Consider the following 27,625-nt stretch of genomic DNA (forward strand, 5'->3'; position numbering starts at 1 on the left):
AGCAGTGGAACTGCATAACGTCATCAGCGGCAAATGACAAGACGTGCACATTTCAATGTAGTCGACTGCAACATGACTGGCTGCCGGAAATAACAGTGACGTGGCTATTATATATGTATTACGAAACCTTTTCTTTTTAGATTTTTTTTTATTATTTACGATCAAACAATCAATTCTTATTTTCTGGACGATCTTCATACCTTAAAGGTAAATTAAAAATAATGGAATAGGAGAAAGGAATATAGTAACTTCTGGAATGTTTTGGCCTTCTATTCCTCTGAAATGAAAGACTGGAAGAAAGCAATGTGACAAAAAATGTTTAATGTCATTATAATGACAAATTTCATTGGAATTATAGCTGTACAAATTATGTTATAAATGCATTTAATGCTAATACACAAAAAACTATATAAAAATATCTGTTAGTGGAATAATAAATAGCATTTGGCAGTGTTTCAAATATTTTCATATAACAGTCCCATGTTTGTTGTGACCTCTGATTTAATAATCCAATAGGGTGGGTGTTCTGCAGAGTCTAGCTCTTTGCAGTTACATTACAACATTGTACTTATATAATGAAAAAAAAAAAAAAAGGAAGATGTTTTAGGAAACTGCGATGTTAATGCACTTTTTGTCAGTTATGTTAACAAAACATTAAGATTTTCATACTAAACGTGATTTAAATATGAAAAAATGTTTACTCATACCCTACACCGAATGACTCTAAGCAACTATTTGCAGAGAATCTGGTCTCTCTTTCTCAGAGACCATAAAGACTTTTGATGTTAAAAGTATAATATTACGGTAACAGAAAAGGAACTTTACATTTCTTTTGAGAAAGCTTTGCTCGAAAAATGACGTTTTTCAACAAAATGGTATATATTATCATCTTTATTTTAATTGCATATTTGATTTAGAGTGGACATTGTGTAATCAGCTTATAGCTGGACACATGTATTAAGAAGTACCGGTATCATCTTTATTTTCTATTCATGAACATATTTCCCAGTTCATGTAGAGTCCACTGGAAGAACCACAGCCGTAACAAGATAGAATGATGAGATCAGGCATCAAATTACATTGCAGGTGTACTGGCAAACGTAAAAAATTCCAAACTATATTATAACAGGGATCTAGCATTTACCATCAGCAATATATCACATCCAGATTTGTAAACAACCAATCGTGACAGTTTTATTCATTTTGATTAAAAAATACACGAATCCATTAATTGAGAACAAAGTATAAATATATGACATTTTAGATTTTCACATTGGTTTGGAGGAAAAATGTTGGGTTTTTCCCCATACGACTTAATATTGCCAATGTATTGGAACTATTAAAAGTTATATCTAGTGATAGGCAAAATATGAAATTTAATATTCTAAAGCATACCTGCTAGCATTAAGGGATCAAGATTTTCACGACTGACGATGTGTACAATGCAATTAACGAAAAAAAGATTTCCTGTTTCTAGTGACAATGTTAAACTTAACTACAAGTTTGAAGATGTGTAAAGTTCCAGCCAAAACTAGTGACTAATGTAGAGTACCATAATAGTTTCATTATTTAACACAATGAAATTATAAAAGTTATTAATTTATCACTAATGATAGACAATGTTAAAAGTATACATATAACCAAGAATGAATTTCATATTTCATAATGTAAAGTCAATCCCATGAGGTAGTGAGAGGTTAAGGCTCCCACCTTTACAGACAATTGGCATTGAATGGCAGTAGGGATGACAGAACAAATCAACAGATCTAATACATCCTGTGGATGATGATGATGATTATTATTATTATTATATCGAAATTCTCACAGATTATAAATGGCTATCAATATATGAGGTATAAATATATATTTAATAAGATTGATAGTCCACAATTCATTCAGGAATTGCCTCATATATAACAGGTATCTAGCGTAAGATACTTCCGGATTTGGAATAGCAGAAATTTCAGCTATAAAATAGCTATAAAATGACAAATTTCTGGAAAAGAGTTCATGAAATTATGTTCGTAACTTAAATTATCAATGAATGCATGTGATAGATCTTGAAGGCTTAATAGAATGACTCCTAAATTTCCATTTTAAAATGTTATTGCATATTTTTGTAATTTCTCACTCTTATATTCTAAACGTAATATTAATCCTCACGTCATAAAGCACAGATGCCGTGGATATTTATCCATATTAAAGAGTCAAGGACTTCAGGCCTCCGAAGTCAATTGTTTTTATTTTCCATTTTTGCCTAATTTCTTCAGCTATTATTATTATTATTATTATTACTACTACTAAAGTGTTAATCAGAGATCAAACTTCTACCCCGAATAAAGATGATTACTTAAAAACTAATGTTGGTGTTCCTCTTCGATCCTTGTACATATACCAGTGTGCATTCTTAGTACAGCCAAATCTGAAAATATTAATTATAACTTGAAAAAGTCACACATATATATTTATAAACATTTCTGTTCAGTAACTTTCAGTGTTTAGCTACTGTACTAATTAATATTGTCAATGATTATCTTAACACTGAAAATAGTGCAACAGTAAACTGGAAGCATTAAGGCTGGGTGCACACAGAATGAGATGTGGCATCACACAACATTTTGTCTGATAGTACTTATCTTCCAATGATTTCTTATGATGGGTGCATACAGAATCAGACATGGCGAGACAACATTCAATGACTGCTTGAACTTGGTCGCGAGTCGATTGTCTGATGACTGCAGCATAATGTGCATATATCAATAGCAATGTCCACGATTGCACACTTCCACTATCTACATACACTACTGTTGTGTAGTGCACATTATTCATAATAGAGCTCAATGCGGATAAATTAGGCCTAGCTGTTTTAGTAAAGGAAAGATACATTCTGTACAATCTTTGAAACAATATCACGACAATGTGGTTTCTAAAATGTGGGAGGAAATTGCAAATGAGATGAAAGCACCAGGTGAATAATAATTAATAATAATAATTTGTAGTAAGTCTACCTACTTCTCTGCTCTATACTATCACTTATTACTGATTTAATATATTTCTCATTATTGTGGCTTGTGAAGTAGTCATAAACATACAAAATGACATACAAATCTGGCTTTCAGGTATAACTCCCTGTAAAGCTGACTTGAATAATTTCAAGGGAAAAATTATTCCAAGGTCAGGTATCAGGGACCTTCGGCTAAACCGCCAATGCTCTATCGTCTGAGCTACCCAGGAACCATACCAGACCCCGGATCAATTATTCCCATTATATCCACCACATACCTCAAGTGGGTTGACAGTGCACACAGTGCTGGGCTCTGATGTTCTGTCAACCCACTTGAGATATGTGGATATAAGGGGAATAATTGAGTCGGGTCTGGTATAGTTCCTCAGTAGCTCAGTTGGTAGAGCATTGGCTTGTTCAGTCAAAGGTCCCAGTTCGATACTCGTCCTTGGAACAATTTTTCCCTTGAAATTATTCATAGAAAATGACGTTTGTGCACTACATTAGTAGTACCATATTTAATATGAAGACACTTCCAATTGTATAGATTTTTAGGCATATTAGGCATCCTTACGAAATAATAAACAAATATAATAAAATTTCTGATACAGACAGTTCTCATTCATTGACGCCATTTTCTAGGTTAGGCCAATTTTCCAAACCCACACTGCGAACAGACAGGGTTACGCTGCCGCCAGGCGTTGTGAAACCCATAAAGCAAAACATCGTGTCTGATTCTGTGTGCACCAGTCTAACTGTGTACGGATTATCTCACTATATTTCCTACCATGTCATCAGATTTCCCTGAACAGAGTAACTATTTCCACGACCATAATAGCTAAACATATCAATGCAGAATTATTGCATCTTGAGTCTTGTGTACACTTGCAGAATTATTGTAAGATTTGTGTTATTTAAATGAATTTTTAAATACAGTTAAATTTAACCTTTAACTAGAATGATATTCTTTTGAATACTGGAAAGAGATACTTTTCTTTTTTTACTAATTCTATTTTGTGATTTTCAAGTTCAATGATTTTTTTAAGTTAAAACTGAGAGTTATGCATATTTCCTATTTAACAATTTTCATGTATAGGGTACATATATAAAAGATTTTAAACAGTATTGTATGTACCGATCTTGATTTGGCAATGAAGCCATTATCCTTCGTGCTTCCCAGTATTTTGTTATAAGATCATAGTATGTTTGAAGAGCTTGGCAGGTCTCTATATGTGGATCTTATCCATCTCTACATCTCGATAACATAGGAGAAAATTCGGTGTAGTGGTTTAAAAATAAAACCATATGTAACAAATATTGATATGATAATCTTTGCAGTCACCTTTCTTGTCATTATTTTGTACAAAAAGTATTAAGTGAACTTATAATATGTATAAAAAAAACATGTTGCTGTTATTTACGTTTTCTGAAAAAATATTCAATCTCGTTTAAAAAATTCATGCACGTCATTTCAAACAATGAAAAATGATTTAGAACTGTCCAAAGAAAAAAAAAATGTGTACAGAGATGTCTGTTACAAACTGAAACTTCAGGAAATTAGACGCACTTCATCAATAAATAAGAATTCCACTTAGCAAAGCTATTTAAGTCTCACTTGATATACAAAGATAAGTCACAAACAATACTAAACCTCAGTGCATACAGGTCCGTGATTGTGCAGATTAATTTCTGTGTGGTTATTAATACATCACTTTGCTATGGACCATTTCATACTGTTTTTTCCTCAGCTGGTGACTCTGGTATTGGTAATCGAATTGGTCAACATTCCATGCCACTATCATGTACAGAGTCCACAGTCCTGCCAACAACGCTCGGTCAAGACTGAAAGGAAGAGAATATGAAACACACAGAGTCAGCTATATATTCAAATGAATAACATAAGCTTCAAAACTCATACACTAAAATCACTAAACATTTCCCTTTTCTCGTGATAGGTTTGCCATCACTCCCTTGCTACACATCATTTTATTCTGATATTCTGTCTTCTGTATTTTATGGATTTCTCTCACATTCTTGCATCTTCAGTCAAATGCCATGGAATTAATTTTAGTAATATAAAGACTAACTTCACATTTAGACAGATAGAACCATCCCAGTAGTTCAGTGCTAAGCAAAATAGGGGTTTTTCCCAGGTATTCAAATTCTCCTGTGGGTTTCCTGGTATTTTTCGAGCGAAATCGGCATATCAGAACCTAACTTAAGAAATTATCAAAATTTTATATTATGATTTCTAGTCACTTTCTGCAAAACAGTGATCGCGTGTTTTTATGTCATTTTCGTCTCCATGAGAAACACTAAAATACGAAGGACCCACAATACAGTGAGCACTATATACCCATATATTTTAACCATGAACATATTTTAACCATTTACTATTAAATTTGCTTTGCAACTTTCGTTTCTTATTTGGAACTGGTAATTCAATAGTTTCACTATCTGAAGATGAATCCATGTTTAAAATAACTCAATAAACTATACAACACAAGTAATATATTTTTTGTATGATCGTGTTTTTTTGTTGTATTTACAGCAATTGTTGTTAGGCCTTGAAAGTTAGAATTCCAACACAGAAACTTGTAGCTAGGGAAACCTTCTTCATAACCAGTGCCTGCTGGATCACATACTATGGCTGCTTACACTCCTTGCCCAATCAATGTTTATGCGCGAGTAACCGTTAAGTAGTAGTTGGTGACTTTGTATATACAGATAATGTTAACAGCGGTGAGCACTGCCTGCCACCTAGTGGCAAAATAATTTGGATTGGGCAGAACCTATTATTACAAGTTTAATGACTCCAAAATGATTCGTTGGGAGGTTAACATAACGATTTTATTAAAAATAAAAAATGATGCGTCAGTAGAATAGAAATATCATTATTATACAATAAATTCAATTAAACAATCATCAACAAAAAATAATATATAAGATACCTATACCGTGATTTTACCGATAATTGACAAAAATTGTAATTCGCACTTTTTAAAAACACCTGAGAGCTTTGGAACTTTAGACAAGCAAAAGTTTAGGATTTTTAAGAACTCATAAAAGCTTCATATTCAATGCTCCAATTGTGAAATGTAAATATAGTATAGAGTGCAGTGATAGGAAAGACTTTATTTCCGATGTTAAGCAGAAAAGATTAGAATATAGAGAAGACCCAAGAATACTGTCGGAACAGCAGTTTAGTTCTTTTTATAAGCAATGATTTATACAAGCTTTAACACCAATGTCACATTACGTGTATAGTATAGGATCTTTGGGTATAACAGTAAACTATTGAGATTTGTTTCTATTGTCATGTGTTATAGATCGTTTGTGTTCATATACCTAACTGATTTGGATTTTGTTTTAATATGTATGATATTGGTGATCAAGGCAGTGATAAATAATGTAATGTAAATTTGCAATCCGACATTATTTGGCTTAGTGACATGAAAAACAAAAAAAAAAAAAAAAAAAAAAAACTAGTCAGATTGGCAGGCTATGGTGTTCGAACCCAGGACCTCGCGAATGCAAGTCTCAAACGTTACCGTCTGGGCCATCTTGTTCAGTTATAGCAGTTTTAATTAACAAGTTCTTACTGAAATTCATAAACTGGCTGTTCTGGAAGTGTTCTATGCATGGATAGCAATTTGCACTCAAATATATTGTCTTTTATTTTAGCACGTTCTCTCGCCGAATATTTATAACCAATTTTTTACATCTGAAATCATTATAGCAGAATTTAACTTAACAATCAAACGAAATAAAAAGATAAAAATCTGAAACTTTAAGAAAGTTAAGAACACATGTCAAGTGTAAGCCAGTAGGGCTAACTAAAATACCTATGCATATATATTTTTTAAATATCTTTGGAAAAGGCAAAAAAAATGCAATTCTGGGTTTCGTCCTTTGTTGTTGCCGCAATTTAAAGCCTGAACAATACGGTTCCTTCGAAACCTTCATTCTTCTAATAAATCTTTTGCTCCTGTATCATCACAATAACATATAAACAGCCGAGCTCCCCCAGTAGTGTTAGTTACTTGCCGCTTGGATTGCTAGCTGTATGCATGCACATGTCTGTCTGGCAGAAAAGGTGGTGAAGTTTCCTTACTGTATGAATACCTATACAGTATTGTATTGTATTTATTAACATTCCATGGTATTCATACATTGCTTTACAGCTAGAATATGGAACAAGTCAAAAAACTTAATACTATTATAAAGTCTTAATTTATAGTCACAGTCTAGATGAAATATATATACAGATGAGATTTACAATATAGTCTACTAGTACAACACATAGTTTTAGTATCAATTTCATGAAGTGTTATTGAATGTCATGAATTCACCTACAGAATAGAAGGCGTGAGAAATTAGGTACTTCTTTAATTTGGCCCTAAATAATTTTATGTTTTGAGTTTCATTTTTTATATCGATAGGGAGGCTATTAAAAATTTTTACTGCCATATAATGCACTCCTTTTTTAGCACGATAGACTTGCCGATGGAGTATGAAAGTCATTTTTTGACGTGTATTTATGCTATGAACTGTTGAATTAGTTACAAAGTTTTCACGATTACATACGAGGAAGATTATTAATGAAAAGATATACTGACAAGCCATGGGCATTATTTGTAGTTTTTTTAAAATAGTCCTACATGATTCCCTAGATTTGGCACCTACTATTATTCTAATTACTCTTTTTTGTAATAGAAATATACTGTTACTATCTGTGGAATTTCCCCAGAATATTATTCCAAAACTAATTACCGAGTGGAAGTATACAAAGTATATTGTTTTTAAGGTATTGATATTTACTATCTTTTGCATAGATGTAATAGCAAAACAAGGTGAATTTAGTTTGGGGGTAATTTCTTTAATATGATTTTTCCAATTTAACACATTATCGATTTTTAAGCCAAGAAATTTGGTTGTCATTGTTTCTAATAGGGATCTGTTGTTAATTATTGCACTAGAAATTTGCGAGGTTGAATTTGCACAGGATTTAAATTGAATTATGTTAGTTTTGTTACAATTTAATACCAATTTATTGACTGAGAACCAGTCACATATTTTGAAGAGAATTTCCTCTATTGAAGATTGGAATGTGTTGGAGTTATTGGTGATGTGCTGAAGATGTGGTTCTTTATGTTGCTGTAGACATTGCCCCAATGCACCATGGGAAGCGAAGTACATAGAATCACATGTCGATAATGATGATTAATGGAGCAATGGTAGAATTCCAGTAGAAAAACGAGAGTAGTCCGCAAAATCATACCACTAAGCACTGTCTTTGTCCACCACAAATTTCACTTAGGCTTGCTGGGATTCTAACTTGGGTTACTAGTGTGGGAAGCTGATGCTGTAGCCATTTGGCTAACAGTGTGTTACAGACAAAATTATGAAGTCCATATACAAGAAAATAACAGAAGATAATACTTGCCTCATAAGCGGGTACACCCAGAACAAGATTAAGAATCCTGTGAAGCTTGGATGACGCATATGAAGATAGAATCTCTGCAGCTCTCTGGATTTGTAAGTAACGGGATCAGGTAGACCACGCAAGTAGTAGAAAACCTACAGAATTATCAATACATATTACTAGTGTCATATACAGTACATCAGTTATGACATTAATAAATGACGAAGGAAAAAGAGGAATGTACAGGATGTTAACTAATATGTGGGAAATCTTTGGGAAACTGGTAGAGGACCTAAAAACAAGCAAAGAATTCACGTACATATATATATACACAGTAGTAAATTTCGCTTTTTTTTTTTTTTTAATTACAGATATTTTTTAGTTCATACACGTTTGCTTATTACAACTTTAATTATCTGGATGGGTTTTTCCCAACAGTAAGGCGAATGTCAGGTAATCTACAGCAAATTGGTCTCATCTCGTCAAATACCATCTCACTATCACCAATTCCAATGCTAAATAACCTAGTAGTTGATACAGCGTCAAAAAATAACCTACTAAAAATATTTAAAATGCTTGGTAAAAAATCGTTTCCATTTTTTGTTAATTACAATGTAGAAAATGTTTTCTTGTGCCTAATATTTACTAGCAGTAACATTTAATTCCTAGATATTAACTGTTAACAGACATTTTTACAGCTACTTTATATTTCAACTGATGTGTAGCAAATACATTTTTAGCTTAGGTCTCGTGAATCGTAAACTGTTCTGTCAAAGCAAAGCAATGAATTTCATGTTGTCAGACAAAATATAATTTTATATTAAATCACACTAATACTAATTACCAACATGATGTGCAAGAGGTCCAGGAGAAAAATATAGGCCTACTCTTTCACAAATTATTGAACCATTTAGAAAACACCTCCCAACATAAAGATGAACTGTGGTATATAAGTAAATAAACAAGTCATCGTTATTGTTAACCCTATATTATTATTATTTTTATTATTATTATTATTATTATTATTATTATTATTATTACAGTACATGGCATTGTAATTTTACACTTTTGGTGATATCTGGTATTAGTTGGTAACACTAAAGAGACGGCCAAATTAGCCTCTCAGGAACCAATCCTCAACAGAGGAAATTCTCTTTAAAATAGCCCATGTGACTGGTTCTCAGTCAATAAATTAGTATTAAATTGTAACAAAACTAACATAATTCAATTTAAATCCTGTCCAAATTCAACGTCGCAAATTTCTAGCACAATAATTAATAATAGATCCCTACAACAACCAAATTTCTTGGCTTAAAAATCGATAATGTGTTAAATTGGAAAAATCATATTAAAGAAATTACCCCCAAACTAAATTCAGCTCGTTTTGCTATTAGATCTATGCAAAAGATAGTAAATATCAATACCTTAAAAACAATATACTTTGCATACTTCCACTCGGTAATGAGTTTTGGAATAATATTCTGGGGAAATTCCACAGATAGTAACAATACATTTCTATTACAAAAAAGAGTAATTAGAATAATAGTAGGTGCCAAATCTAGGGAAACGTGTAGGGCTATTTTTAAAAAACTACAAATAATGCCCATGGCTTGTCAGTATACCTTTTCATTAATAATCTTCCTCGTATGTAATCGTGAAAACTTTGTAACTAATTCAATAGTTCATAGCATAAATACACGTCAAAAAATGACTTTCATACTCCATCGGCAAGTCTATCGTGCTATCAAAAAGGAGTGCATTATATGGCAGTAAACATTTTTAATAGCCTCCCTACGATATAAAAAATGAAACTCAAAACATAAAATTATTTAGGGCCAAATTAAAGAAGTACGTAATTTCTCACACCTTCTATTCTGTAGGTGAATTCATGACATTCAATAACACTTCATGAAATTGATACTAAAACTTTGTGTTGTACTAGTAGACTATATTGTAAATCTCGTCTATATATATTTCATCTAGACTGTGACTATAAATTAAGATTTTATAATAGTATTAAGTTTTGTGACTTGTTCCATATTCTAGCTGTAAGCATGTATGAATACCATGGAATGTTAATAAATACAATACAATACTCTTACGTGATCCTCACAATACCATGGGCCATAGATATTTGACAGCCATCCCAACTAAGGTTTAATAATCGGCCTCCTAATCAATTCTAAAAGAATATTTATATTTAATTCAATTTTTTCTTTAATAGAAACCCTAGTTAGGTAGGCTATCATTGAAAAATTTATTGGAAATACACTGTCATAAGCGATGAGCTTACTCTCCTTACACAACTCTTTCTCTTGAACTGGCAATCTTTTCAGCCTTCAATAGTAAAAAGATCACCATACAATGTTTGAAGTTGTTCTCACCTGCTTTATGCCGAGCAGCTCTGCTATATCCATCATGAGGCTTCCAGAGTATATGATACACCAGGCAAAGCAGTGTGCCGCTGTGAACACTGACCATAACACAGTCCCACTTGTGTCCACATTCCAGAGATTTATCCACGGAATTGGGTGCCAGTACAGCATCACACACTGCAATTCGGGAAAGTTTACATTAGCCAAGCTACTTGGACATGGGCACAAAGAAGTTAAGAGAGAAGTGTGTTGTAGTCTTAATATTTTTTCTACACCTTTTCCAATTGTATTTCAGAAATTATCAAATGTATTTCAAATTAGTCAATTTAATTTCAGAAATTATCAATTGTATTTCAGATTTGTCAATTCAATTTCAGATAGTATCATCATTTAGGCCATGATTAGAATAACTCTTCTCGGGTTCTCAGCCAGGTGAGTTGGAGATTAGCTTCCAAGCTTTCAACGGCTAGCTCTGCCATCTTCTTCAGGGACGAAGTGATGTGGGACCACGTCTAGCCGGTATATATGCAATGGTAGGGCTTCCTGCTGCGGGCCAATCAGGAGCTAGTTCCTAGTCCCGACTGCCAGGCGCATTCTGGTTGGTGGACACGGCAGCCAATCAGGAGCTACTTGCTGGTCCCGACTGTCTGCCGTGTGCTGGTGGTCTAAGCGTATTGATGGCAGGTTTCCATGCCGTACTCAGCTGTAGACCCCCGTCTCTGTTGAAATTATTGCCATCTAGCTGGATTTCGATGGCTTCCTTGATAACTAAGTCCCAGTAACCTGATGTCTTGTCCAAGATGGTGGTGGCGCCGAAATCTATCTTGTGACCAGTTTCTAGGCTGTGTTGGGCTACTGCAGACTATTATCCTCATATATTTAAAAAATCCTCAACTTTATTGCATTTTAGCGTCTGACAGGCATATTCCCCATAGCTAAAGCTGCACCTTGATGAATTGTACTGTGCTGTACTGCATGAGCACAATCACCACCAACAATATTATGTGTGTTACTTCATCAATTTTACTCTCTACAGTAGGTAAATTAGCCTACAACACCAGGAGCTGTGACGTCAGTAATTCCAAGATGGGTTTTTATGTAGGCCTACATCTTCACTTTACACCAAATGATCTCGACTGGATTTAACATGGGAGAATAAGGTGCCAACCGTAACTTCTGAAATACAATTGACAAATCTGAAGTACAATTTATACTATCTGAAATTGAATTGGCTAATCTGAAATACAATTGATATTTTCTGAAATACAACTGGAAAAGGTGTAGTTTGAATTATTGCTATACTGCAACGTTCACTGGAAGTCTATCACTTCATTAAGTAAACATTCTTCCATGCCATTGGCCTGCTTCTTGCACAGGGACTACAGAAAGTCTCAGTGAACGTTGATGTGTTGTGTGTAGGGTTGCCAACTCTTTTTGAAGAAATTACGGGAGACTCAGCAATCTGCAATATTTCACATAGAAAACTGACAAATTATTGAATTCAGTTAGGCTTAAATTACGTGTATTTTGAGACATTTTACGTCAAGTAATAGTTTCAAACAAATTGTAAACATTCTCTGCATGAGTAGTTGAAGTTGACTGTGATTTGCAGTTCTGATTTCATTAAATGTTTCGTGCTCCTATTTCGAACATCTGTTCACTTACTGTTCATAAGAGAAAACACTCTCTGCATGAGCTTCACTGCCTGTATGCTTACAACACAAATCACTACTTTTTCCTTTTTCTGAATTTCTAACTCTAACATTGTTTGATTTTAAACTGGTGAGCCTTCAAACTATTTCTGGCAAGTATTACCTTCTACAGAGATTGCTCATTTCAGTGCATCTCTGGAACAACTGAATCGACTTTTGCAAAAAGGACACATGTTACATTTTTGTCAAAATCGGTTTTTTCATGGAAACTGCAACTTAATGGACGACCAATAGAATACTAATATGAGTAAATTATAACTTATATCAGTCACATTTGTAGCTAACTTCATGTAACAAGAATATCAAGTTCCAATTTTAAGTTTCCTACCTGCTATTATGTTTTTCTTGAATATCTCAAAACATTAAATTTGTAACACGTGTCCTTTTCGCAAAAGTCGATACAACAAAATCCATAACATAGATCACCTTCGATCATTAAAAAATTTAGTGTTTCAAATAGAGCATAAATTAGGGAGAAAAAATGCTGGAAGAGAAGAAAAATACGGGAGTCGGGAGACTGTTAAAGTTAGTGCTAAATAGGGAGATCCTGGGAAATATAGGAAGGTTGGCAACCCTAGTTGTGTGTCAGGTGGTAGATGGATTGTTGCATATGAAGTTGCCACTGTGGAGCATCTTCTGCAGACCTCTGGAAAAAGAACTAAAGAAGAGACTAGTGAAGTGCTTTGTATGGAATGTGGCATTGATAGGACAGAAACGTGGACATTACGACAAAGTGGAGAGAAGTGAATAGAAGCATTTGAAATGTGGATATGGAGAAGAATGAAGCGTGTGAAGTGAACAGACAGAATAAGAAATGAAGTTGTGTTGGAAAATGTGGGTGAAGAAATTATGATGCTGAAACTGATCAGAAAGAGAAAAAGGAATTGTTGGGTCACTGACTGAGAAGAAACTGCCTACTGAAGGATGCACTGGAAGGAATGGTGAACGAGAGAAGAGTTCGGGGCAGAAGAAGATATCAGATGATAGACGACATTAAGATATGTGGATCATATGCGGAGACTAAGAGGAAGGCAGAAAATAGGAAAGATTGGAGAAAGCTGGGTTTGCAGTGAAAGACGCCCATGGGCAGAACATGTATGTATGTATGTATGTATGTAAATGCCATCGACCAGGGCTGGGATCAAACCCACAACCTCGAGCACAGAAGGCCAGTGCTATACTGGCTACGCTACCCAGGCCGACTATTTCAGTGTATAGTATCACATATTCTGCATGTGGAAAATATCCATAAATGATTTCCATGCAATAAAGACTCAAGCCTTACACACATATCGAAAGGTTTGTCAAATGAACTTGCCTGCAAGGCCAATGAAGTTGCAATGACATAAATGCTTCTCTCAACAACTTGGAACCCAGAAGAATAAAGTGCCCTCTTGAACAAAGGCTTTGCCATTACAGAATGTTGAAACATAAAAATGCAAAGTAGTGACAGATTTACTGTCATGGCCCATAGTGTGGATGTAGCTCCTGCAATAAATAGGCCTAAATTAAAAATATAGCTAAAAAAGAAACACTATTTCTTCTGGTATATCAATTTGACAGGAAAGAAATATTCAAGTTGCTATGCTTTGCACTTTTTACTTAATTATACAGTCCACCGTATTTAAAACCTTACTGCTAAGCAGCACAAATAACTGCCTGCTACTACACTACCGACTTCCACCATGTGACCCACAAGATTGTCACAAAAGTGTGTCTTCAAAAGTCACTCAATATTACAACTAATACAAATAAAAAAGGTAGCAGTGAAACCAATGGTTCTGGTACATATTGACATATAGGTTATATGTTTTTGTTAAGTTAATTCTTTAAGGAAGTAAATCGTTATCAAGTACAACCATGATACTATCTATAATTAAAGCTATTATTATTATTATTATTATTATTATTATTATTATTATTAAAAAGCTGCAAGCACCTTTATTTGTATAATTATATGCTTGTAATTTCCAAACTATTTGCCCAACCTAGAACATATTTGAAAAGGCCATTGTTTCTCAAATATTTTGTACATTGCATATCTAAATCCATCTCTAATATTTAATGGTACACGTTTAAAAATGCAATTTTTTTGCAAGTTGTAATATTACAAGGGAAATAAATGTTTAATTGTTACACAAGTTTATATATAAAGTACAGGGCCTTTCATAAGTAACGAGTTTATCGAAAAATGAACTATTTTGGATAATTTTTTTAAATGATTTTCATCCTCACGAGAAAGAACCCTTCCTGGTGCCGTACAGTCGATTTGGAAACAAACACCCCCTCCCCTCGCTCCCAGACCTATTAAACGAATGAATGGTTAGTATTTTAAACCTTTATTAAAACACATAAATGTAAAAACAGTTTCAATTGTTGACAAATTATGGTGTATGTTTTTCGTTCTGCTGAATGCACAAATGTAAGCGATGTATCAACTCTTCATAGACTCTGGTGAGCATGTGCCTCCTTTGGTGTAGCTCTTCTGGAGAACTGTCAAAGTGGCCTAACTCGAAGAGAATAAGAAAATATCATTCCGATTTGATTAGCCTACATTTTACATCTACTAGGTCAATCTGTCATAAGTTCAATAGCCTATTCGAATGATTTATCAAAAGTTACAGCATTAAAATTAACACCATGGCTGAAGCATGATTTTTCTCCGACTACATTACGTAATACAAATTCGTTATGTTTTTTACATGTGCCTGACATGACGTGATTACAAATGTCATGCTTATGATCCTACAATAATCAATCTCTAATACAATAATTATAAGTAGCAGTTTCTATTAATTAATTAATCAATCCTGCACAGCATTAGGACCGATGGCGAGCTTATGCGAGGGCGGCGGGTTCCTTAAAAGCCATCTGTAAGTAAGTTTCTATCATTCATTCTTAAGATTCGAATTTATGCAAAAATCCAACACATACAAGATAGCCTATTCATCCACATTTGCTTTAACAAACTTTATCTTTCTGAAAAATCTCAAGAATTTCATATGGATAGAATAAAGAATTTGTAAAGAAATGAACATTACCACCAGGTTTCGAAACATCCACAGAGGACGATGCAATAGAGGAAAGAAATTGAATTAAATATCCTCCTGTTACAAATGCAAATATCATTCCACAGGCTGAGATTAACACTAAAAGCGCTTTGAATATGGTATTGTAAACCATTTTTACTATTGATGTAACTTGCGCCATTGAAATTGTTCACTCTCGATCTTTTTTCACGTATAACTTCCCATATTTAGCAACTGCGACCTCCTACATAGTTGTCCACAGCAGTCATCACTTTATTTACAATACATGCCTTGACCTCATCTTGGTTTGTATACTTCTATATTTATTTATGATTATGCTCCATCGAATATCGCATGAAATTGCAGAGCGCTAGTATCGCATCTCGTCAAAACAGAGACGAGCGTACGTACTCGAACAGGAGGCCGGCAATTAGTTTGCAAGAGAATATTCGAAAGTAAACATACAGTTAGTATAAATATTACTGGAAATATTTTTTAGAAATGGCTGTTAATTCCAGTGGTGGACGTCACAGTTGTCTTATCGTCTTACCAAGCTGCAAGGAAGGTGTGTAAAATTTGACAGCTACTTTTAGGTTAGGAATTGTTTGTTATGAGATGGAAAATGTCACAATGAAAAAAAAAAAATCTTATTTAATTAATATACCAGTTTTTTTTAGTAATAAAACAACTCCAAAATATATGAGGGTTTGTAGGATGAGAAATTGACTATTTCGCACATTTTTACAATTCTTTTATGTCGTAATTCATTATAATTGTTTGATTTATTTATAGGAGTGTGGACATGAAACCAGGGTGGACTATTGTATTGACATAATATACTAACCAACACTAACTTATAGTCTTCATATTGTTGATTATAGGTGTATCTGCGCAGTCGTTCATTCAGTGCTTCACTCTGACTCATTCAGCTTTCACAGTTCAACTTGCCACACCTGGAGTAAGTTTGTCATAGTTGATGTTCTGCTAAGGATTTTGATATTATCATCTGATTTTAAATTTTGCCTAAGCCTACCTCACTATCTGCAAATTTCGATATATTTTAACATTAAAAGTCTTGTATACTCCAACTTTATCAGTGACAAAATACTGATAGCTTAAGACTCAATATTAATTTTAACATAAAACTTTTGTAGTAGGTACGGTACTTTATTTAACTTAGACCTATCAATCAGAAAATAGCTTATTACCGCTATGTTTGATTATTGAGTACTAGTTTATGAGGCTTAACAAATTTTAAGAGACTCAATCCCCCACAGTTTTTGTCCTTAAAAATAACATTTGGTGCATACATATATGAATGTCTTAAATAAAGATGAAGACCATGATGAGAAATTGTGTTGCTGCAATTATTATTAATATTATTACTTATTTTATTACTATTAAACTAATTTACCAGGCATTAGTGTGTGATTAGTGTCATTGGGTTGTTAATGAGTTTTGCTAGATTTTCCCTTTGCTCTGTCTTTATAACGTTGATTTTTGTTTTAATCCATATTTTTTTCCTGTTTATTCAAGGGAAAGAGCCCTGAATTTATTAATCAAGATGACCAGAGTCGACGATGGCTGAATGATTTTCGTACAAAACCTTTTGCTGTACCTCTCAGCTTGGAGATTATTGACCGTAAGTAGTCACTGTCATACCCCACCGATAACTCATAAACAGAATTCGTATTTATTGTAATTACATATTACATTCTTATTCATCTTGAGATCGAGAAAGAATTTTTATTATATTGTAGCAGATTAGGCTATTATTTTTTTTATAAATTTATAGATTGGCACAATTTACATATTGCTGTATCATTATACACAAAACTACATTATGTTGGTTTTTCATACGTTGAGTTTTAAAGCTGTAATATACCAGTACCGGTAGTTACTTTCATAAAAGACCAATGCTTAAACAAAAAAGAAAATCTGACAGAACATGGCCAACAATTACAAATAGGCCTACCTATTGATAAAGACATTTTTTAGATTTTCTTTCTTACTGCTTAGTATTGTTTTCGTAATAACTCTTAAATATTGTTATTTAATGACATTTTTACTAAGCTACAATAATTGTTACTAAGTTACAATAGTTTTATGCTTAGTTGCAAAGCTTCTGAATGCAAGTGATAAAATAATTTTTAAATTAAGAGTCACAGATAGAACTCATAGGCCTGTATCTGTTACAGTAAAAATACTGGCTGATGCATTTGCATTGGCAATTAAATACTACATAAATGTAAAAATTTTAATAGATACAGTATCTGATTTTCTTGAAAATTCAGTATTCAATAAATTCTATTGCTTGACTGTAGAAATTCAGAATTTCTGATTTATTTTTCACGTTTTAAAACTAGCATTTTAAGATTGATATATCAATCAAAGAAAATGCATCAAAAGTAGCTTCATTTAGGCCTATAGCTATCATTAATAATCATCTGGCAAAAGAGAGTGTCACTTTGTAAAAACTGAATCGCAGTCAGTAAATACCAACATACACAGGGAATTTTAGCCTGTTACATTAAGTTTGTTTCTTGGGTATGGAAATATATAGTAAGACATTTCTCGAGTTGAATATGAGGCCATAAAATGCAATTCTGTGATCCATTTTCCCTCCCACATGCTAGGCTGCGTGCTTGTTGTTTTATTCCATTGACCAGCAATACAACTTCTTAAGTTTCAGAATATTGGGGCAGAAGCTATTAATGGATCATCACCGTGTGGCACAATTTTTGGCACAAATAAACTTTTGCTTTGGTTTCCCTTTCAAGTTTGACAAGTTGAGATTGTATTGTATTTATTAACATTCCATGGTATTCATACATGCTTACAGCTAGAATATGGAACAAGTCAAAAAACTTAATACTATTATAAAGTCTTAATTTATAGTCACAGTCTAGATGAAATATATATAGACGAGATTTACAATATAGTCTACTAGTACAACACAAAGTTTTAGTATCAATTTCATGAAGTGTTATTGAATGTCATGAATTCACCTACAGAATAGAAGGCGTGAGAAATTAGGTACTTCTTTAATTTGGCCTTAAATAATTTTATGTTTTGAGTTTCATTTTTTATATCGATAGGGAGGCTATTAAAAATTTTTACTGCCATATAACGCACTCCTTTTTGATAGCATGATAGACTTGCCGATGGAATATGAAAGTCATTTTTTTGATGTGTATTTATGCTATGAACTGTTGAATTAGTTACAAAGTTTTCACGATTGCATACGAGGAATTATTAATGAAAAGATATACTGACAAGCCATGGGCATTATTTGTAGTTTTTTGAAAATAGCCATACACGATTCCCTAGATTTGGCACCTACTATTATTCTAATTACTCTTTTTTGTAATAGAAATATACTGTTGCTATCTGTGGAATTTTCCCAGAATACTATTCCAAAACTCATTACCGAGTGGGAGTATGCAAAGTATATTGTTTTTAAGATATTGATATTTACTATCTTTTGCATAGATCTAATAGCAAAACAAGCTGAATTTAGTTTGGGGGTAATTTCTTTAATATGATTTTTCCAATTTAACACATTATCGATTTTTAAGCCAAGAAATTTGGTTGTTGTTGTTTCTAATAGGGATCTATTATTAATTATTGCGCTAGAAATTTGCGACGTTGAATTTGGACAGGATTTAAATTGAATTATGTTAGTTTTATTACAATTTAATACTAATTTATTGACTGAGAACCAGTGACAGAGATGATTCTTGGCTAAGAAGACAACTGTGAGAACTGGCACATTCATTGATGGACAAAGCATTTTGTGGTTAATGCATTTGGAAGCATCTAACGTACCCTACAGCGCATCTGTAGACTCAGACAAATCAGAGATGATGGTAGAATATGTACTCTTTGCTTGAATGAGGATTAATTTGTTTTGTTTCCAGCAAACCGCTACACTTGCTTGTTGATTCCTCACGCCCCAGGAGCAGCCGTAGACCTTGCAAACAACAGGGACTTAGGACAGATTATATTACAGTTCATCAGAGATAAGAGTAAGAATTGTCCGTATTATCACAGTCTACTATATACAGTCGCGAAGCTTGAGGTGATTTTTTGCAAATCTCGTGATAAAGCGCTCCAAGCTGTTAGCAACTAGAAACAATAGACTGTCCATGTTCGACTTTGGACTGTGTCGTATTTGCATCGAGTGCTAGCTCGTTGCGTATTTCACATTGATACTTGTGAAATGTTCGTTATTGGTTGTAATGAAAATGTTAATGGCTAAAATACAATAATTGTAATAATAATATTTTACTAGAGACGTAGAAAAATTAAGTTTGTTTTAATGAAATTTATTGATCACGTTTAATTTTCAATTCTGGTGGGATTATTATTGCTTAGGCCTCCTTTTTTTTTTTTTTCAAAGGATATGTTTTTAATTATAGCTGTTAATTTTGTTGTTATTTTTATTTGTTACTTTACTAGAGACGTAGAAAAAGCCTGTTACAATAAAATTTATTGATCACGTTTTATTTCCAATTCTGGTGTGATTATTATTGCTTAACCTCATCCCACTTTGTTAACTACGTAAGCCTACACTACAAGTACCGGTACACGTAAGTTACTCCATTAATTCATATTTCCATTATTATTGTTGTAAAGGGAAATGCAAATTAATATTTATTGGTTTCATAGTTAATTATCGCTATAATCTTGAATGAGTGAAGCGATTATAGTAAATTTCAGTTCGTTTTGCACAAACAAAAATAATATTAACCTATTTCTTGCAGGTATCTTCGAGTTTATGGTGGAATTTAATATACTTCATTAAAATAATAAATTAACTTTATGCATTTAATATTTCAATAATGGAAGGAAGGTGTTAATTTTTCCAAAAGAACACAATGAAAGTGTAACATATTTTGTTGTCTACTAGGAGAGAGATCTGCAATGATGAGGTGATGGTAGCGATCCTAGTGGTGGGCAACTACCCATGTTTGCATTTTTACTACATATTGAGCTTTGCAACTGTATATAGTAGACTGTGGTATTATGACGTATGGTTATGTAAGAATTAATATTATCACTGAACGTGTGTTAACCCTGAAAAGGATTGACTTGAGGTTTGCAACGAGCTTAGTAATAGGACACTGTATCCTCACAGAATGGACGTCTGTGTTTAAGGTTGTTGTCAAATGTTTAAATACACAATGTAGGGCAATTGTTGATGCATCACAATCAATGCAACATGCTGGCATGCATCTCATATTTCACTTCAGTTTATAAGAACTTCCACGAAACTTGTTGAGTATTATAACATTTTAAATTTATGTTTAGTATTCTGATATACAGAATGAACAATAAGTATGGAATATTGTTAATAACTTTCTAAATTTTTATTTTACAAAAAAAAAAAAAAGTTTTATACAAAAGCTATTGGAGATAAATCACACAATATGATATCAGTGTTCGAAAAAAGTTAGTTGTTCAAGCATACAATATGACAGTAAACTTTGTTTTTTTAAATGGTACCCTATATTTTTTTCTTATCCAATGCCATCAGGTTGTCTTTTCGACATTTCTCCTGGCCATGGCTTAGTTGTAACCCACTTCTGAGGTTGGGGTGCCTGGAAGGCGGAGTTACATTACCCCGATGATGTGATAGGATGATTATAATAATGTGGTGCCAGGAGAGGTCTTAAATCTAAACTTAACCTAAATTCCAGACCATGGACGAACACAGGAATAATCCCCTTTAAGGAAAAATTCCTGTGCTCTAACCGGGAATCGAACCCGGGACCTAATGAACTATAGCCAGAAGCTCTGACCACTAGACCGTGAGGCTGGCCATGGTACCCTATATTAAAATTCCGAATCTCCGTTATTTACTTTGTGAGAAATGTTTGCCTTGTACTTCTAGAGTTGATTTGTGCCATTGGTCTTGGGGTGGCAGGGCTGTTATCTGCTCAAGCTGAAGATAATTCAAATTGGGGACTGAAGACATATTCACTGACAGGGGTGAGTGTCTTCATGAATTCATACCACCAGATCCTCATTATTATTATTATTATTATTATTATTGAAACTATATTAGTTGAACCCTTATTATTATTATTATTATTATTATTATTATTATTATTATTATTAAATATTGCATGCTTTTAACGAGGTTCTTAATTTTGTTTCCGAAAAGAAAAGTAACTAAAGCGAGATTATAATTTTGTATACTTGCACATAATATAGGGCTACTTTACACATGCATGTTTTTGTTCGTTTCCATTCTCCAGCAATCTTATGTACCTATATATTATTCCAATTTTTTTTTTTTTTCCAAATTCAGCACACATATTAATGCTTATTAAAGATCTGACTGGCAGAGTTTTGGATTATTACATTTAAAAATTATTGCCGGCCATATTACTTTTTAATTTTATCAAATTAATGCTGTCATGTAAAGAGCACATTCCTTCTCACGCATATTATGCGATAATTTAAAATAGCTTTTTCTGCATAATTATACTAAATTCATTGTTGACAACCATTTTCCCATGGCCAGTGGACAGGTTATAGTATTATATATTACAATTTGTCAGTTGGTAGAGCAGCTGGCTACGGACTGGAAGGTCCGGGGTTCGATCCCAGGTGGTGACAGGATTTTTTCTCGTTACCAAACTTTCAGAATGGCCCCGAGGTTCACTCAGCCTCCTATAAAATTGAGTACCGGGTCTTTCCCGGGGGTAAAAGGCGGTCAGAGCATGGTGCCGACCACACCACCTCATTCTAGTGCTGAGGTCATGGAAAGCATGGGGTTCTACCTCCATGCCCCCCAAGTGCCTTCATGACATGTTACGGGGATACCTTTACCTTTACCTTTATTATTATTATTATTATTATTATTATTATTATTATATGCGTGTTTTTTTATTTATTATCTGGTGAAAATGCGTCAGTTATAATTCCTTTAATCTTCTGCAGTAAAATTATGTTTTGGTTTACAATCATTCTTATCATTGTTAAACAAATGACAAGTCCCTAGAAAAGCTTGCAGAAATTTTTAAAGGAATAAGAGTGCTCCAATATCCCTGTTCTGGTTGTCAATTTGTGACTAGTACAAATTAGCCGATTTAAGAAACATAACTCCCATAATTCATTTCAGTGAACAAATGAATTTGTCAAAGATTGCACAGAATAGCCTACTTATTTAAGGTGATCCACAATAAACCACAAAAGGAAACGAGAATGAGAATGGAGAAATTGTTAAAATACATATATTTAAATGTGATTCACAATTAACGAGAAGCTTACCGGAGCCCAGGAACGGGAACGTGAAGGATGGCGAACTTTTAACTTTGCCGTTCTTGTTTTCGATCACAGCCTACTAGATTCATTCTGTTATCAAAAAACTATTTGGTCGTCGTATATTTTGTAGCCAGGAGGCCGTGACATTAATTTCTTCTTTATCCATTGCTTGTAACTAACCCTGAAATTCAGTAGAATCACTTTCAGTATATGCTACGTGTAGCCTATATGTGATCAGACTGCCACGTGAATTGAATTCTTAAATATTCCGTGCCATAAGTTTTGAAGTTGGTTAACCTGTGTTCATGTTGGCTGGCTTGTACTCATGAGAGAACGTCATTGGTCAGTTATAGGCGTATTGTACTCAAATAACATTAGAATGGGTTATATAGATTTTACATTGTTATTGGCATAGGTACACATCGATATGTATAGCCGTTTCTGTTCTCAGTTTATTGTGAATAAAAAATCTTCACGTTCACATCATCCTCCGCTTCCCGGTCTTGTTCTGGTTTTCGTTCCCAGTTTATTGTGGACCAGCTTTTACATATGATGTAGAAAACTCTCGCTACATTATTGTTTTTATGGTGGTTTGCCTCAAAAAGACTATAATTTAAAATTGTGTGACATGTTTTCATATTGAAAATTTTTCAAATAATAGTCAGAAGAAATATTACCCTTTATAAGTTTAGATATAGTTACTTTTTCATCAGAATCTATATATATAATTTGAACTGGTAATGGAAATTACGGGAAAACGGCTGAACGGATTTTAATAAATGGCCCCTCATTTTGAAGCTTGGAACCCAAAGTTTTTCGGAAAAGTAGTAGTTTTCAGTGAAATGTCAATTTTCCTACATAATTTTCCTATTTTCCAAAATCCATCTGTTGTCATTTTTGAGAACTAATTTTATTGAATCACAGCCGACTTGATTGAATTTCAGAACAAAACACACACTACAATAAACAATAGGCTATTACACGAAGGCCATGACCTGCAGGATTGCCGACATATTTAGAGCTCAATTCAATTTGTTATTAAAAACTGATTCTGCAGTGTATAATTTTGTGAGTACAGCTGTGTATTGGATATTCAAATCTACGAAACTTGAGGTGGTTTGATGACATTATTACCATTAGAAATTAAATATTATTATAGTTAATATCATGATGCGTCTATGTTTCATTAATTGTACATAATATTGATGCTATATTGATGATATGAAAGTGAAATGTTTTGAGGTTATGTAAGTAAATGTAGAGAATATCTTAATTTAGATCTTCATTTCTATAATTTACCGAGTGACTGCTATATATAACTACAAAATTTAAGTAAGATAATAATATTGTTATTAAAAATCAAATATTTTTATACTTATTAACCCAGTGGGGTTGGGTGTTTTTCATATATTTAATGACGGTGTAGTGTAGATATTGATATGTGTCACTGTCTTCAGTATTGGCTCGAGAGAGCGCAAAAATTACAGTTCCTAAGGAAAGATCAAAAGGTATTACTTACTGATAAAATAAGAGGCCTAGAAATTTTTGTAGTCTCCAGATCATTTCAGCAAGATCTCTTAGTAGGGTAAAATGATTTTACGCTCTACATTTCAAGTACTACATGCAGCAGCTATACGAAAATGCTATTGTTCGAAAGCTTAGCAAACCTGACATTTTTTTAACTTTTGCCTACAATCCACAATGACCTGAAATAGCTACTGCTATTGTCCTGACATTGATACTTGCGTTTTCCCGTTGAAACTCAAAAACTGAAGTTGGATAGGTTCAAGAAAAAGTATTTGGCCTAAGTTTTATTTGAACGTCTAACGAACTTAGTTTGCAGCAGTATTTGCTGCACAAGCCACTAGTGTAATATAACAGAGATAAATAAAGAATTATCATATAGCAGTCTGTTACTCTTTTCAGTCGTCAGTGTTCGAGCTGGCTCGACTGCCAGACTTCGCAGATCTGACAGTGATTCCAGAGGATGCAGTGAGAGATCGCGGAGCAAGTTTTGCATCCAGTGAGCCCGACAGCGTCCATGTCGTCGTAGACAGACACCTAGTGACTGGACAGAATGAAGCATCAACACTTACAGCTGTGCAGAACTTAGTTCTACTCTGCAATCAGAGGTATGTATAGCTCGTCAGAAGCATATGACTTGATGCACTGCAGTAGTTTTGTTTACTACCTTGATGGCAGCAATGTACAATATATATACCGGGTGTTTCAAAATTTCTATTACAAACTCCTACAGTTTGTAGAGGGGAATGAGTAGATAATGTTTTGAATAGGAACCCATGTCTGGAAATGTACCATTTCTGTGCTACAAGCAAAACAAATTTAAATGAAGTGTTTAAATCTCCCCCTCCTGCTGGGTCAAAGAGAGGTACTGATGTAATACCAGTTCCAACCAAAACGTGTTTAATGTCCATTGTTAAGGAAACAATAAAAAAAAAGTTAATTTTTCACATTCACAATTTTTTTCTACGTAAACTCAAAAGTCAATTTTTTCTCTTCTTCAAATTATGGTTAGCCCGTTTTTGCGAGCATTCACTCAGTTGTTTGTTGCACTGCATCGTGGTCCACTACAACAGTGGCATGATGTGGCAACCACCAACTTTACTGCAAACATTGCACTAGCGAATCATGTTCTGGTACACTTGTTCACAAAAACGTATTGTATGTTGAATCTCTTGTGGAGCAACAACAATTCGTGCAAGCAAATCTTCCTCTGACTCCATAGTGATCTCGTAAGTACTGCTTTTCATGTGGTCCCATAGGAAAAAGTCGAGTGAATTTAAATCTGGCGATCGTGAAGGTCAAGCAATTGTGCTACTTCACTTTGCATTTGTTGTTCAGCTTGACAAACAGGCCGAAGTGGGAGATTTAAACACTTGATTTGAATTTGTTTTACACTTCCAGACATGGGTTCCTATTGAAAACATTTCCCCTCTACAAGCCCTAGGAGTTTGTAATGGGAATTTCGAAACACTCTGTATACTGTATGCTATAGAAACTACAGCGCAACACTGGGATGTGTTTTTTAAATTCCTACATAGTAGATGTGTTATTTCTGGAATTAACATCATTGAAAACAATCTTAAAACAGTGATATCATAAACATTCAATAATGGACATATCCTTTTTTTTTTTTTCTGGTGGAGCTAGGATAGGAAATTTATTTTTTATACATTTTATTCTTTGTCCATCCTCTTCCATCTTATTTTTTCGAGGTGTTGTATTTTTTAAACTATGGACAGACCATGGAACTTACATGATGCAAGGTCAAACATATCAGAACTCCATTTGACATTACAAGTCATTACATTTCAGAAAATAAATGTGATCTAGGTGAGATTCTAAGCCACTACTGTGCTCTCATCTGTTATGTACGTTCTGACAGAAGAAAATATATCACATATCTTCATTATTATTAATCTGTATGGTAACAAGTGACTGTTGCATTTGTTTTATAGGCAAGGGAAATCCAGCAGCAAATAGGAACTCTTAATGGAAGAATAGTGAATCACATTCCGTGGAGAAAGAATGACTGTTCCACATATTTAGTTTCGAACCCAACAGTGATGGAAGAATTCAGCAGAAGACTTTAGATGAAAGAAGATTGAATTGTATATTTTAAATTGGACAATGAGAGAAAACTGCTTTGTGCAATGAAGAGCTAAAGTTTTTATCATTTGATCGTGTTATTTATGATATTGTATATTTGCTAATTTGCATTGAATAATTTATGACAATTTATAAAGCAAACTTGTGTTTCATTAGAAATCCATTTCCATCATATTAGACGGACATGCCAAAAGTCATGGAAATTATAATACTACACTGGCTGGAAAAGACCAAACTCTTTCTTAAATATCATACTTTTCATATGAAACATTTATGTGCTTGACATGCGAGAAATCTGGGCACACTTTGTTAATATAGTAAATCCAATGCCATCAGGTTGTCTTTTCGACATTTCTGATCTTCTCTCCTGGCTGTGGCTTAGTTGTAACCCACTTCTGAGGTTGGGGCGCCTGGAAGGCGGAGTTATATTACCCCGATGATGTGGTAGGATGATTATGATAATGTAGTGCCAGGAGAGGTCTTAAATCTAAACTTAACCTAAATTCCAGACCATGGACGAACACAGGAATAATCCCCTTTAAGGAAAAATTCCTGTGCTCTAACCGGGAATCGAACCCGGGACCTCATGAACTATAGCCAGAAGCTCTGACCACTAGACCATGAGGCTGGTCACTTTGTTAATATGGTGAAGTCATTAATCATAGTAAGCTTTGGATGACTGAAATTAAGATGTGTTTCAAACAGAAAAACAGCACTGACACAACAATCAAACATTTCTACAGTAAAAGAAAAGAAAACCTCCCCATAACCCACTCCTTTCAGTACCAGTGTCGGCCTTGGCAGCATAATCTGTATAGCGCAGGGTTCTGTGTTCGAGGTTGAGGGTTCGATCCTGGCCCAGGTCGATGGCATCTAAGTGTGTTTAAATGCAATAGGCTCATGTCAATAGATTTACTGGCATATAAAAGAACTTCTGCAGAACAAAATTCTGGCACACCGGCGATGCTGATATAACCTCTGCAGTTGTGAGCGTCATTAAATAAACAATTTTTTTTTTCAGTACTGGTATCTACAGAACACTATTTGATCCTGAAAGAAGAAATTAAAAAAAATTATACAACTTTGGACCAAATGAAAACTATGCCACTGCAAACAATCCATACAAGATACCCCAATCAGGATATTTGTACGGATGAATCCTTAATGCCAAATCA

At 33.8% G+C, this 27,625-nt stretch overlaps 2 protein-coding genes across 2 annotated transcripts; one reads left to right on the forward strand and one right to left on the reverse strand.

Moving 5' to 3' along the window:
* Nucleotides 1-296: 296 nt before the first annotated feature.
* LOC138702961 (nurim homolog) lies at nt 297-15,726 on the reverse strand. The gene is made up of 6 exons (XM_069830398.1): nt 15,558-15,726; nt 13,835-14,004; nt 10,814-10,981; nt 8,451-8,584; nt 4,656-4,846; nt 297-2,422 (listed from the first exon to the last, which is right to left on the reverse strand). The coding sequence occupies exons 1-5, from the start codon at nt 15,724-15,726 to the stop codon at nt 4,705-4,707; spliced, it is 783 nt and encodes a 260-aa protein (XP_069686499.1). The 3' UTR covers nt 297-2,422; nt 4,656-4,704.
* Nucleotides 15,727-15,896: 170 nt separating this feature from the next.
* LOC138702963 (glutamine amidotransferase-like class 1 domain-containing protein 1) lies at nt 15,897-26,591 on the forward strand. The gene is made up of 7 exons (XM_069830399.1): nt 15,897-16,110; nt 16,427-16,503; nt 17,082-17,187; nt 19,466-19,573; nt 21,442-21,539; nt 24,747-24,952; nt 26,300-26,591. The coding sequence occupies exons 1-7, from the start codon at nt 16,047-16,049 to the stop codon at nt 26,322-26,324; spliced, it is 684 nt and encodes a 227-aa protein (XP_069686500.1). The 5' UTR covers nt 15,897-16,046; the 3' UTR covers nt 26,325-26,591.
* Nucleotides 26,592-27,625: the final 1,034 nt, after the last annotated feature.

The sequence above is a fragment of the Periplaneta americana genome, chromosome 7 (genome assembly GCF_040183065.1).
Source record: "Periplaneta americana isolate PAMFEO1 chromosome 7, P.americana_PAMFEO1_priV1, whole genome shotgun sequence".
Lineage (NCBI taxonomy): Eukaryota > Metazoa > Arthropoda > Insecta > Blattodea > Blattidae > Periplaneta > Periplaneta americana.